This window comes from Strix aluco, chromosome 5 (assembly GCF_031877795.1).
Source record: "Strix aluco isolate bStrAlu1 chromosome 5, bStrAlu1.hap1, whole genome shotgun sequence".
Classification (NCBI taxonomy): Eukaryota; Metazoa; Chordata; class Aves; order Strigiformes; family Strigidae; genus Strix; species Strix aluco.
Genome location: NC_133935.1, coordinates 9782012 through 9797066, shown reverse-complemented (window position 1 = coordinate 9797066; position 15055 = coordinate 9782012). Strand labels below are relative to the sequence as shown.

The 15055-nt window shown below is 43.0% G+C and overlaps 1 protein-coding gene across 2 annotated transcripts in view; it reads right to left on the bottom strand.

The window, feature by feature from the left end:
* The window catches only part of NUAK1 (NUAK family kinase 1), a 49668-nt gene that overhangs the window by 10442 nt on the left and 24171 nt on the right, over nt 1-15055 (bottom strand). For both annotated transcript variants that reach the window (XM_074825871.1, XM_074825872.1), the window contains 3 exons: nt 14481-14601; nt 3526-3677; nt 2173-2238 (listed from right to left, as the gene is read on the bottom strand). In XM_074825871.1, the coding sequence (XP_074681972.1) occupies nt 2173-2238; nt 3526-3677; nt 14481-14601 (339 nt within the window). The remainder of the gene's footprint in view (nt 1-2172; nt 2239-3525; nt 3678-14480; nt 14602-15055) is intronic.

Below are 15055 nucleotides of genomic sequence, written 5' to 3'. Positions count from 1 at the left end.
TCCTAATAAATAATTTACAGCTCCATATGTGTTTCCTTGCCAACGGTTACTGTTTAGTGAAACAAAGAAAAAGTGGAAAGTAAAATTCTGTGCAAGTAACATAGAAACCACAGTAACATAGTCAAAGCTTCAGCATCAGAGAAACAGTGGCAGTGTGCTTAACATTAAGTATTCAAAGCTGATCTTAGTCACAAGGTGTAAAAAAAAGAGCAGGGAGAAAAACAAGAACAGTACAAAAAGTCATGTCTTGAAGTAATCCAAATTCAAATGCTACTGATAGTAAGATGTATGAAATACCAACTGCTTCCCAAGTTCAATCTATTTTTTAGCTTCATGAAACCTTTGCAGAAATAGTTACCAGGGTACAGCAAGGAAGCTTGCAGCCACCTACCCACGCCAAGGCAGCCTTGCCCACTCAGAGGCGTGCCTTGCAGTTTGCAGAGAAGTAACTGAGGAAGGCTGGAAATATGCAAAATACCTACACGGCAGCTTAAACACAATGCAGTTCAGGAAAGGGAAGCCTTCAAGAAAAAGATGTCCAAATGATTGGAAGGAATGTGGGGTGTTACGGCTACCCAAATCTCTTCCACAGCAGTGTCACTCGCTATGGCAGCTGAAATGCACCTGTGGTTCTGAAGCCCCTGAGTCAGCTCCACAGTCTGGACACAAACACAAAGCCACGCGTCCCTGCCCCATCCTCCCACTCTCTCTGCAGGACCGTTAGACTCCCAGAAAGAGGGAGCAGAGCATTCTGACAGAGCGCAGCTCCCCAGAGGCTTGGGGAAGTGATTGGTTTTGCATATGAGGACCACAGTGCGGAGATCCAGGCCACGCAGCTAGCAAATTCCCCAAATTCCTCTTTTCTCTCAAGAATTCTCTGATTAGCTGGGAAGATAGTTTGGCGTGTAATGCGGAAAGAAAGGTCATCCTGCCTGCGGAAGCCTGTTTCGTATACAATGTCCTAGAAAGGCTACTTTTTGTTTTCAGCGCTGCTGAGAACAGCTCGGGCTGCTGCAGCCAGTGTCCCTGTAGGAACAGGAGTGGGGAGGTTTGCTCTAACACTGGATGTTAACAGCAAAACATCCAAGTATTGCATTGGATGGGCCTTCCGTAAAAGACTATTTTTAGAAACCACATATTTATGTGCCTTTAATCCACTAGTTGATCCAAGTTAGCTTCTGTCATCAGCGTTACACAGATGGCAGCTACCATATGTTACTTTCCATTTCCATTGCACATCAGCTTAAAATGAAGACAGTCTCTCCAGTGTGAAGCGCAGAAGGCAGTACATGCAGCCCCATGGCTTTTAGTGAAGACAAAATGAAGATCCAGGCTATTTAAATATTTGGCTATGCAGAGAGCTCCTCCATTACTCTGTTAATTAACCAAAGATGCCCAAGCGTCAGCAGAAACTCTTCAGCGTCCCTCCCTCTGTTTGTTTGCCCATAGATGAGCACACCCAGCCACCCTCACATCCAGCTACCCAGGGAGGAACAAAGTTGAAAGTGAAACAGGTTCAGCCACCTGGAAACTACACTTATCTCTGCATTATTTATCTTTGTGCTACAGCTATTAGGAAAAAAAGAAGAAGAAGGGAAAAAAGGTCATTCCCATGCTTTCACTGGGGAGAAATGACATGGAAATGACATCACTGACATCACTATCCAAAGTATACGTTTGTGTCTGGAGTTCCAAGGCCATTTCCTAATGAAGCACATGTGCTTTACTAGGTTTATTTTGAAACTGTATTTGCTTATTTTCCAGCCATGATCAAAAGGACATTCAGAGTGTTCTGTAGGAGACACTTGAACTCTGTAGACCAGGAGAGTTTTTTCCTAGCCCCAGCAGCAGCCAGCAATAATATCACTCGTACAATAAACCTAACTGCATGAAATGCTCTGCTGTTTCCTACCAGTAAATAGATACTGCTTTGGGAATCGTGGCCCTTGTGTGGCAGGACAGACCCTTCTCCCTCAAATTATGCAAAGCTTCATTTACTGTGTATGACTGGCCACCAGTGGTGCTTTTTCCCCAACCTCCAAACCCCTGAGTCTCTTGCCAGATGCTGTTGCTTAGTAGCTGTTGCCATAACACTGGCTCTTCTAATACTTTGGATAAAATTGTTACAAAACATGCAACTCCATTCTGAGAAGCTGAGAAAAAGAATCCTACCTTAATATTAAAATTGTCATCAAGAAGGATGTTTTCCAATTTTAGGTCCCTGTGGACAACACCGTTCTGAAACAAGGAAGAAAAAAATGGTGGAGAACATGAGAAAATATTGGGAAAATTAAAGGTGAGCTGGCAGGGTGGTCTTTGCATCTACATTTCAGGGCTGATTTCACTGTCATAACACTCACGGCCCAGCGACTAGTGACAGGCAATGTATTAGTCACTTGGTGTGTGGTTAAGGGAAGAATGACTGGAATCTGTCCTCCCACAAAGCCTCTAAAACAGCAGGGGGGTCGGCGGGGTGGGGGGCTGGGGGCTGTCTTTTTGGAACTTAATTCCAGCCTGAATCCTGCCCCCACTGCGTGAAAGCAATATATTCTTCCCAGGCACCAGAAAACAATATTTGTCAGTGACGTTAGTCCTTACAAAAGCCCTCATTCCTCCAATGTGCAGCCACGTGGATTGGGGGAGTTATAATCCTAAAAGACTGTAAATGTTAGGGATGGAAGTGAACAAGCTGGGTTTAGGCCAGAGCCTTCTTTAAAGAAATTTGGGAAAAATTAACTGCACAGGGAAGGGCGCTGCAGCTTTTCAGCGCTGCACGGTGAGGACTTTGAAAACCTTTCTTGTTTATCAGAATTCAAGTGGAGATTAAAGTGTTTAGGAATTCAAATAAAAAATTGTGTTAGCTGCTCGTTGCCTTTACCCTCATGCAAGTCTTGGCTCTATGCAGTTGGCTCATAAGCAGGGATAAAAGGTCCGTGATGACAACCAGTGAGCTACCTTGGGTTTAATTGCATACACTGTCATTCTAGTGGGTACCATCATGGATAAAGTCATTAGCAAAGGGTATCTTTCTAGTGCTCCCACTACATCTGGAAAAGTTACTTTTGCCTATCCAGAATGAGTACACACTAAAGCTCATACGTCAACACTCGTACCCTTTAGTTTATCTCCTATTCTAAAGTTGTTCACTTTCATATACAAATTGCAAACTAGTATTCATCTGAATGTATTAATATTAATGTTGTAGAAGTTCTATGGGATGCCTTTTCTAGTTAATGTTGGGGGGGGGGGTTTATGTCAGGAAAATTATTTCCAAAGCAAAAATGCAATGTAGGGCTAATGTAAGGGAGTGGCTGGTATCTGCCATAATACAGGAAAATATCCTTAGTCTTTAAAAACAGGCAGTGAACTACTGTAGCACTTCTAATGAAGATCTCCTGTTGCACTGATATAATCACATGCTGTGATACTTAATAACGAATGCCATTGCCTCAGACATGCTTTGAAATATGTAAGTCACTAATCAGCCTTCAAATAACATTTTTTAGTATCAAAGCCTTTGCTCACCTTGTGGCAGTAATGTACAGCAGAGACTATTTGTCGAAAGAAGTGCCTTGTCTCTCTTTCGCTTAATCGCCGCCTCTCACTGATGTAATCATACAACTCTCCTTTACTTGCATACTCCATGATGATCACAATCTTATCTTTATTTTCAAACACTGCACAGGATAAAAGAAGAGAAAAAACACCACAGTTGATCCAATATGTTTGAAAACTGACACTTTAAAGAGTGAAGAAGACTCAGGAAGACAGAACACATCCTATATAATCACTGTAGCCTGGAGATATGTACTATCAACCCCACTGCAAAATGTAAGTTCCAATGCTAAATCTTTCCAGAGAAAGATTACATTTGAGACCAGGAGAAGGAAGTTCAGGCTATCTTCACTTTCATATGGCTGCATGAAAGAAGATCTTTGCCTCTAAAATATGGGATCACAGGGTGGTAAAGTCAACTTGATCCTAAAGAGGTGAGGTGGCCACTTGTGCCAGCGACATCTGAACACTAATCCCCACTCCAACAGGACTGCCTCCTAGTAGTCCTCTTGAGGCCAGAGGACAGAAGGAAAAAGGAGCTCTCACATCATTTGGAAAGGGTTAATAGAAGGCATAATAAACTCTGCCTTCAATGACTGGTTGATACAGGATTGCTATTTGGCTTATTATGTGGTTTGGCTTTCACCTACCATCAAAATCCAACAAGCGAACTAATGTATGTGTCCTCTTCCAGATCAACTCTGTGCAACAGCATGGTGGGCATGGACACTTGAGCTAGCAGTGGCTGCAATGTCTCCACAGTTGTACAGCTCTTGTCAGTATGGCTCTGCACCCTGTCTCATGCACCCAACTCACCCTCAGGCTTACTTATCTCCTGCCCCCACCGCATGTCCCATTGCACACTGTAGATACCTCCTCTGCCACTTGCACAGAGCCGGCAGCAGTGCACAACTCCCACGTAAGCAGTGCAAGGAACATTCATTCAATACACGTCACAACTTGACTGTTCTTTGGGGCTGAGGGTACTCTGTGCCATATGCTGTCAAGGATTTCGCTGGGAGTTGCAAATAACTAAACATTTAATCTAGTAAAGCAGACTGTGAGTAGCCTCGAATCGCCATAATGCCCTGGCTGCTAAATAGTTTTTCCCTTCTGACACAGAAAATCCACTGCAACCCACTGGAAACTTCCTGCACCTGCCATAAATAACCTCTGCTCATATTAAAACATGGTGATTTTCCTTTTCTTTTTATCTGTGGCAGCAGCCTGCTGAGGCTAGGTCACACTGGCAGCAAAGCATCTGCAAATTAATAAGGTTACAGGGGTTATTACAAATGGATGCTAGTTTTGACCAGCCCTACTGGAATGATGCCTTCCTATATCTCTTTAGCAAAGCTCAGCCAGTAGTCCTTAGTGTTTTTAATTAAAAAAAACCCCACAACTTCAGCTTTTGCAGTGAAATGTGAAGCTGTCTCTCTCAACACACAGATATTTGCTGCTCTGAGGCTTTGTCTCATGTCCTCTCACACCTTGTCACTCCACTCTACAAGCCAGAGCCTCTGCAGTTCCCTCTAACACCCCTGAACCTCAGCCAAACAGCTCTGATAAAAGGGAGAGCAAATAGCCAGATAAAATTGGCCGCTTACTTGTCTGCTGGCCTCAATGTACCCCAAAACAGAGGCTCCTGCCAGTGATTACATCCTATGTGCATCCTCATTAGCAATAAACTTCGGAAACTGGCAGAGCTGTCTCTGGATGGATTATACTTACAGTATCCTCTCCAAGAATGACAGACTGATATTGTCTGGGAAAAACTGAACATGTCCTGTGTCATACAGGGAAGTGCTGTGATGTGTTACCAATAAAGCAGTAATGCACACATTCCTTTCTCTAAGCTTGGAAAGGCTTGTTAGATACAGGGTTGTTCAGGAAGGCAAAAAGAAATAGTTTCAGTAAGCTGAGAGAAATCACTAAAAGTGCTTTTATTTAAGAGATTGGATTTTACAAAACAAACCAAAACAAATCCCCTGCCCCCAAAAAAGCAGCTGATTCAATGAGTTAGGGGTTACTATATCATACACCAGGCAAGGACCACCCTGAGCTCAGGAGGACATTTGCCTCACCAGAGGGGCACAGATGGGGGCAAAGGGGCCCTTGGCTCTTCCCACCCTGCTCCCCCATCTGCTGATGCCCTACCAGGTGTTCAGTGCTGATGGTGACAGTAACAGCCATAACAGCCCTGCTATGATGGAGCGTTCTTCCAGCCTGGGTTTTTATTAAAAAACCTTTATCACTTAGTCATGAGAGCTTTCTCAAATCATCCTTGATGTTCTGAAGTTTTAAATTCCAAAATCTAATTTTTCTGGACTAAAATTTGCCATACTTTCCTGCATTTCTACAGGAATGAAGTGGAAAGCACTCGGTTTGGAGGAACGTCCATTTCAAATTTTCTCTTATGCCCTCTAGGAAACTGAGATAATACCTTAAACTTAAAATTTAAGAAAGCATAAATCACTGATCCAAATTTTGAAATTTTGTCACAAAACCGCACTAGAATCAGTAAGAATAGAAGCATCCCAGTAACTCGTATTCAGGTTTCAGTTTACCAGCACACTCAGGACAAATTGGTGCATTCTTTTTCTTCACAAGGGAGCACTGTGAGAAGGACACTATCCTTGGACTTAGATGACATTACAGAGGTCTCCTCAGCATCATCACAGCTGAACGATTATAGAATTAAACAGCAATTTATCTCTTCATCTAGAAGCAGAGGTGAACAGAGAATCTTTCTTTTTCCAGGAAGGTGGGAAGTATTTTTTTACAACTGCACCATTTCAGTTCAGAGCACCTCCGTCATATCAGCTGAATCTCATAAGAGGGCACACAGCTACTTTCCTACAGAGAGGGAACTGAACAGCTGACAAAAACACCTTAAATGAGAGCTGCCACTGAAGGACGAGCGAGTGGAAAGGCAGTAGGATTTATGTCTACACACACACAGAGTCTTAAAGAGGAATTCAGTGGTCAAGACTATCAGGCACATGACAAGGTGGTATTCTGGCAAGTCTCAGACCATCAGCCATGTACACCACGAATTTTCACAGTAGTAGTTAGGATGCCAGGCAGGTTTCATACAGACACTTCTGAATTTCCCTTCTGAGCACAGTATGTAGTTTTATAAACATATACTCCAAGAAAGCATTGTGGCCAACGGCTGGGGGAAGAGAGGAGGGCATTAATTAAAGGCTGGATTGACTTACTGCAAATAATAATGAGGTAATAAATATACTGCCCTGTTAACACCTGGGCTGTAACCTGCGGGCTGATGATGGACGGATTGCCTCCATATAGCTTCTGGGACTGTTTGGTTCACTCTTTGTTTTTGTTGTGGATGATTTATTACCTGCCATCCTACTGCATATTCATTCCAAAACTCACCCCCACCTAGAAGTGTGCCTGAACCCTGGCTGCAGCTACTGCTGACGGAAAAGCACAGCTTCAGCAGGATGCTGCGCCCCAGGAACATCCCGCAGCTTGCTACTGATGGGACGGCCGTGTCGTACAAGCCTGTTCCTCAACCCTGACCAAGGTCAAGGGAAGGAGGGATGTTATGTCTAAGAAAGGTGGGGCTGCTCTTGCTTCTTTCAAACCGTCAATACTCTGCAAACAGCTGGCCAAATAAGGTAAGTGGAGAACTGTCAGTATCAACAGCCCAACATGGTAGCAGGAAAGATGGTCTGTCAATCACAAATCAAGAGATGGGGGTTGCTTAGATACGAGACATGAGCTCCATGTGTTAGAGGAGACAGCAGCAGGAGAAACGCTTGCTACAAACTGTGTGTCATTTACTCTTGAGACACTGTGTTTATTTCTGCCACTCTGCAAGCTGAGTTACGCTGAGAGAGCTGCAGCAAGACCTCGGTGTGGTGGGAGGCCTGCTGCACTACCTCAGTCATAGTGGTCAAGTGATGCAGGGTAGTGGTTGCAAAACATTAGTACTCCTTTGCAGAAAGAGCCTGCAGGATGAAGGACTGACTTCTGAGATGGCTACACTTCCACCTGGCCACAGGGGAGGAGGGAGGGACAGCACTGTGAGAGCACCTCAGGGATCAGGGAGCAGGAACAGGATGTAGCACAAGGTGTGAGGAACAAAGTGATTGTATGCCCAGGAGATGAGCAAGAGTACTGTGTTAATGTACTAACACACAGGTCACAGCAAAGTGGAGAAACAGCATTTTCCAGTGGGCTACAAGCTTGTTTGGGCTTGGTCTGTTCACCCCAAGAGCCTTAGCAGAGGCTAAGAGCAGCACTCCACCCATGCAGCAAAGGGTGTTTAAGATGCATGGTCAAGGAAAGGTTTCTTACAGTTTTTCTTTAAACTCCTCCCTTAACTCTAATATGTTTGGTTGGTTGGGTTTTAAAACAATTACAGAAATAAAGTTCTATACTTCTAGGCAGATAATTGAAACCAAATCTGCTGGCTTCAGAGCTCATTGAAGAATATAAATGTGAAACTGGGAAAGAACTTCACTTCTCGCTACCAAAGACATATCTGAGACAAAGTACATTTTGTAACATCAACAATCTGTCTCTTTCACAGGCTGTTCTACTATAGCAATAATTCTTGGATATAATCTCTCCACTTATTTATATTTAGAGGCCGTGAAATGATGAACTCAGCTTCTATCTACAGCTTTCCATTTTCCAAATAGCACTCATTGGGTAGGGACATCTTGCTGATCAGCACTCTTCTTTTCAATCCTACTGCTAAATTCTTCCCTTTAGCTACACCGAAGTCACCTCCACTGAAACTTCACGGGACAAGTTTGACACCGGATGAACATTTTCACTATCCCTCTTAAATGCTAAGATGGACTTCACCCTAAAAGCATTGAAAGCCCACACAGGCATGGTTTTGCAAACATCATCAGAAAGACTTAATAGTACATTATACACCTCTATTAGGACAGTTCACTTTAGACTTATTTCTACCAAATTCAAAAAGTAAAACAAAGCAGAAGACTTCTGCCCTTCCTCCAAACCTACAGGATGCTAAAGTCACAGCGAGTGCCGAGGGGGGTGGATTTTTTTTTTCCCCCCTTAATGGACTACCTCCTTGTGGGCTGATTCCATTTGGTTTACATGTAACCCTGGGGTAAGGATTTTAGTTTGTTAGTTTAAGAGGGGCGGCCAATCTCTTCGCACTGAAACCATTTGAATTCTCCTCATGCCTTTGCTCTCTATCAGAGCAATCTCCTAAATTAGTTCCAGTATGTTGACATTCCTTCCATCTGGTGTCTTTCCATTCAGCGGTATTTTTATTACTCTCCTAACAGCCGCAGACAGAAGTACCTTTCCACTGCTACAAAATGCTCTTTTATTAAAGGTCAGCCAAATCAAAAGAACAAGCGAGTTTGTTTTTAATTTTGGAGATGCAGACTAGAATAACCTTTTCATTCAGAAAAGTCATGTATGACCCAATTACCTCACTTGTGTAATAAGGCTCGAATTATTCTTCAAAAAGACATGTGAGTACTGAAAAGTACTTTTTATCTTGGAAATTCAGCTCGATGCGTCTTCTATATTCTTGACTGCTTTGAAAGCTTTACAGCCCCTTGGCATATTTTTTATTTTGTTTTTTTATTATTATTGTTATTATTATTATTTTATGACTGCTTTTTTAACAGAGCATACAGCAGATATGAAAATATCCAAGGTCCAATGTAGAGAACCACTTGTATGCATATGCACAAATTTATACATACGCTTAATTATAATCGAAGATAGTGAGATATAAAATATGTCTTTTAAAGTTAAGCTTGTGTTAAGTTGTTTTCCTGAAATACGGCCTTATTCAGCCAAATTGCATCTCTTCGTCAATTAAAGGAATGTAGTTAAGATCCTGCAATAAACATTTTAAATCAGACAGCATGCTAGCATTTACTCCCCAGTGAGGAGATTAAATCAGAATGAGAGCCATTATCCTTGCCGAGGTTGTTTCTCAGAGATGATACTGAGGATATGCAGATTTTGATGGTCTACTCTTTAAAAAGGAAGGAAAAATGAGAGTTGCTAATTCAGCCACAATAACATGTTACACTAATTGTCTTTTGTTTCAGCAAAGAATACAAGAGCTAATTCCCCTTTTTTTTTAATTATCATTACACACTGCTGAGGAACTTCAGACAAGCAAACATTTACATTGCAGTGGGAGGACTATGTAAATAGAAAGACAGAATAAATTTCATCATTGCTTGCAATCATTTTGACATCTGAATTGGACCTGACAGTGATCTCACACATTTGAGTCATGTCCAACAAAGTGTTGTTTAGGCGATCACCCTGAATGCCAGGAAATTCATAAAGGTGGGGTATGGTAACCAAAGGGTTAAGTTTGTTTATACTTGTTTCATTACTATCGCCAGACTCTCAAAATATTACTTTATGTTCTTGGACATTATCAACTGAAAACAATGGGAATAAAGCACTCAGAGGTCAAAAGCCTACATAATTAGAGGAAATCAATCAGAAATGTGGTTAAATAGTGTCACTACTGAAGTGGTTTCTCTTGGCTAAGTAAAAAAAAAAAAAAAAAAAAAAAAAGAATCATTCCAGCCTTCCAACTTGCATCATTCTTGTTTAAAGCCCAGTCATCCACGTGATGTTTTGAGGGACTTTTGACTTTTTCAGGTGTTTTGCACACAGAAGGGATGAAGTCATTAGGCACCAATGTTTGTTTTGATTACACCTGAAAACCAGGAGACAGCAGAGGCTGGGACAGAGGCTGGGATTGCCTCCCCAGCACTGTCAGCCTGAGACAGGTAACTCGGTTCTGCCCCGGCACAAACCCACCAATGGTGTGAGCTGCCACCTCGGTCCCCAGCTGCTGGCCCCATCGAGGGGTGCACCCTGCAGCCGATGGCAGGGGACACTTCCCTGAGCTGCTGCTGCTGGGGGAGATGCAGTTTGTCAGCAATGGCTCGCGTCCACGCACCTCACCAGCTGACACCCAGGCAGATTTTTGGCAACATAGCTGCTTTCACTGAGGACGTGGTGACTTGACTGACACAACTCAAGGAGCCCTGCTTTGGAGACAGGCTTATGTGTGTCTGAAACACCAAGCATGCATCTGCTTTTTGTTGCACGAAGTCTGGCACAAAGTGTGTGTCGAGGTTTCAGTGTGACATTGAACATGTATTTGGCAAGTAAGATGGCTATCCTGGAATACCATGCCACCACCATTATACACAGTCAGATCTTCTTCTGTTAGATTTGGGATTTGAAAGTACAGAAGAGCTGAACCAGTTTCCTGATTAACCAAAGCATGCAACCTAGCTCAAGTCATTGTGGACTGGTAGATAAATGATGGAGAATATCTGTGCTTTTTCTTAAGAGTATCAAAAGTGTAACCTAAAAAGAAAGTAAGTCCCTCTTACATGACAAATCCATTTTTTGTGCCTTGTTGCTGTGAAGGGTCCAACACTGTTCTAAGCATCCTGGCGCCAATCCAGCAAAGCACTTCAGCACATGCTTTCCTTCGGTTAGTTGTTCACATTAATGCCATCGTGTTCCATGGGCACCGAATTGTGATCCTAATATTTATTCATTCTTCAGGGAATATCTTCCTTAATCTATTTCTACAAGCATGTTACCTAACAATCTGTTCATTTTTAAGTGCATTTTGCAAATGTGTGGACTTTTCTGGATGGTTATGCTGACCAAGGACAACTCCTTTCAGCACAGAAACACTCACGTAGGCACTGTATTTCACACTACAAAGACTCAAGAGCTCACTCCTGAATGTACCAAGCGTAACTTCACTCTCATAATTGGTCCAACACATGTTTAAATGTTTGCAGAATCAGGCCTGATGCTCTCTCCCTGGTTTAATCATAAAGTATTGCCAGATGAGACAGATTTTGCACTCAGGCTACCCCTGGAAAAATATGTTAGCTCTCAAAGGCTTTATTATCAAATCCTGGAGTTTTCAAGGCAAAAAAGAAACAGGGCAGGGGAAGGGTAGGGGGACACAGACAGATGAATGGACAGAGGCATTATTCTATAAATTAAAATTTATGTGCTGAAATCAGAACACTGCTAGCAAAGCCAGCTTCATTTATCCAGTCCCTTTCAAGGAGTTTAAAGTCACTTGAAAGAGCATTTCCCTCACAGCCGCGCTCGACAGATTGCCAATTACAGCCCTGCTGAGAGGATGGAATTTCTTTGGAGTCACAACTGAACGTCTGCCCTCGCAGTAACGGGCAAGGTATGTGCCTTTTGATTAGGTTAACAAAAAAAAAAATATCTCTAAACTGGAAAGCTTTGTTTCCACACATATGAATTTGCTCAGTATCAAAAAAAAAAGATAAGCTTGTGTTTACATCAAGTTGACAAATTCAGAGGTTAATTGCTTTTAAGCAGGCAGGTCAAAAGGATACCTAAACAAGGATCCTACTTAAGAAAAACATGTTTGTAAATGCAATACAAAGAGCTTTCAAAGATATTACAGGGAGATACAGCATTGCCCATGCTTAGATAGAACTGTGCAACCTGTCACCTACAGAAAGCACTGTCAGACATGCAGTGGCAGTCTGAAAACCTACAGTAAAAATTAGTGAGAGGGGAGAAAAGTATCTGTGGGGTTGCTTCAGTTTAAAAGTTAAGCATCTGACCTAAGTTAGTCAGTTAGACTCCATCTATAGCCATCGGGAGCCTCCAGTATGTCATTTATCCCACCTACCTGAAAAAATTCTCCCAGGAAGGAGCAAATCACCCTGTGTAGACACTGATCTCTCTTGACTGGAGAGGAACACTAGACTTTTAGTGTACACCAACTGCCAAAATGTCGGATGGCTGAAATTTGGTGAGATTAAGCCCATCCCTGAGAATTGAGTAACTTCAACATTTTGTTAGAGGATAGCAGTATTATCACTCTTTATGCATCACTCAAGAGGAATAGCCATGTGTTTAAAATCCAACTTCAAGAGGATACAAATACTTCAGTCCTAGACGTAGTCCCTTAACTTCACTACAAGTGCTCTTCAGCTTAAAATGAAGCACATGCTTAAAGATCCCCGAGCTCACATCCTTATCTCTGGGCAGTACGTAACTGCTGCTCTGCGTTCAGCTGTGCAACCACACGTCTTCCCAGTGCTACAATATCAAAGTTACAGCATTGGCTGCTAAAGGCCAACTATTGACTCTGACTGCTTGGAAAGGCTGGGTGAGCTGTATAGCTGCTATAGCTCAGCTCTGTGTAACTCCTTCCAATGGACAGTCCAACCAAAAAGCTGACTTCCACTGCCCATCCCTTCAGGCTAGGAATTAAACATAAGAAACCATGAAAGGCTGCTCTGCTTTCTAGAAAAAGAAAAGGAAACTAACCAGTAACAGAACAGAAAACTTCTTAGAAATGAGAGAAAAAACCTGCCCCCAGGTTTGTTGCCGCAAAGTGCTGTTGCTGGCTGACGGACCGTAAGAGGACCTCAACATCACCTGCCACAGGTGCTTGTGCTCCTGCAGACAGGATGAACCCTCCATCACGGAGCCTGACTGGCGCTGCTGCAGAAGCACTGCTCCTCCCTGTGCGGGGCCAGAGGGGAAGGTTTTGCTCCCACGGGACTTTATTGTCTGCTTCTTAAAAATGCTGTCATCTTTTTAACTTTTACGAAAGTTTTAACTCAGTAAAAAGTATTTAAAGCAAGGACGAGAAGGGCAATTGGTCAAAGGACCACAGCATGCTTAATCTTTTTTCTTTCTGAGTTCCCGTGCACATTTGAAATAACTTTTGTTCCATTTGCAACCCACATGCTGACACAGCATCCCTCCCCTTTTCTGTTCCCAGATCCTGTTATGAGTTTATTCAATAAAAAGACAGATATTCATCTCTTTTCAAGTACAAGAACATGCTTTTGAATAACTCAATATGCGATACTGTAACAGTACGCCAAGCCAGCCCTTGTTTTAATCAGTCGTATCAACTCTCAGAGTGGAGCTGCCATATACATATCATCACCTTGCGCGTTTACCTCACGGGTATGTAAATACGTAGGGCTAAATTCGGGCTGCCTGTTCTGCACACAGGGGAAGAGGTGATCCCTGGGGACAAGGTTGCCCGGCCCAAGTCCCTCCAAACCTCTGGAATCCACACCCCAGGTCCGCCATGCAGCCTCCCTCCTTGCAGCAACAGACCTCTTGGCTGGTGTCTTTTAGCACGTACCCGGTGCTAGAGCTGGGATGTTACTTGAGGAAGGAAGGAAGGAAGGAAGGAAGGAGGAGATTTTACTACAGAGTGACACTCTATAAATATATAAACAAACAGGCAAATCAGGGAGGAATGCCCCGGGCTTCCTGCTCTTTGCTGTAGAACCAGGGAGCAGCTCCTGGAGGCAGAAATTAGCAGGCTTCCCAGCTGTGTCCCAGGAAGAAAGGGGTTAGAGGGGGAAGACAGGATAAGGAAACAGGAATGATAAGCCAGCAACCAGACTGACAGGAAAGCATGCAGAGGTGAACAGGAAGCGGGTGCTGGGATTCAGGGGGAAAAGCAGCAATGACAGAACCAGCAAGACTAACAGGCACGTAAAGGAAGACCAAGGGCCTAGAGCAGACAAGACTGGTCTTGTGCAGTCCAGGGAAAATAAAGCATGTGAGGACTGGTTTAGGGGATGGAGACAGAAGTGGGCATCAGGCTGGTGCATAAGCAAGGGTGAAATTAAACGGGACTGTCGAAGTCCAGTTTAACTCCTGCTTAACTTGCACGTGAAGAAGCTCCTCCAGGCAAGGGGTTATGCATCTGTGAAACACTGGTGATTCAGAGGGAAGGTAGAGCTCAAAACAATCTCTTTGGTAACGGATGGATTACACTCGGAGTAGGGGTTTGTTTGGTGCATGATCTCAAGAAACATGAATATCAGGTCTGCAGGAACGTAACAGAGCAGTCAGGGAGGAGAAGTGCATTCACTAACCTTCATATATGGTGATGATATGAGGGTGGCTGAGGGATGACATGATCTCAATCTCCCGTCTGATGTGAACCATATCTTGTTCATCCTTAATTTTGTCCTTACGAATGGATTTTATTGCAACCTATAAATTCAGGAAATCAAGCGTTATTCTTGGAACTGAACAGATGTATATAATCCATTAAGGAGAATTCAAAAAATAAATACAGATGTTAGATGTTGGCAGAACTTGGAATGGCAAAAACAAAGCTTTAAAATACAAACCTCCATGCCCCAGCTCCTTCATTTTACAGCAATAAATACACTTTACAGTAATGGGTGACATGAAGTGTTAGGATCTTCAGGTCTTAGGACTTTACTGAGGGGAAACAGCATCTTTTGGAAGGATCTCTGTGTTAGCCTAAGTACTCTCTATCCGAGGCAAATGGCAGAACTCCCAAAAGATTTTGATGGGAAGTACATTTGCTTAGACATGATTGCACCTGACGATTTCAAACAGAAGCTTTGGAGACAATTTCTCTGAGATCTCTGATGGAAGAGATGCAGGGAATCCAGGGCGCTGATTACAGATTTATATT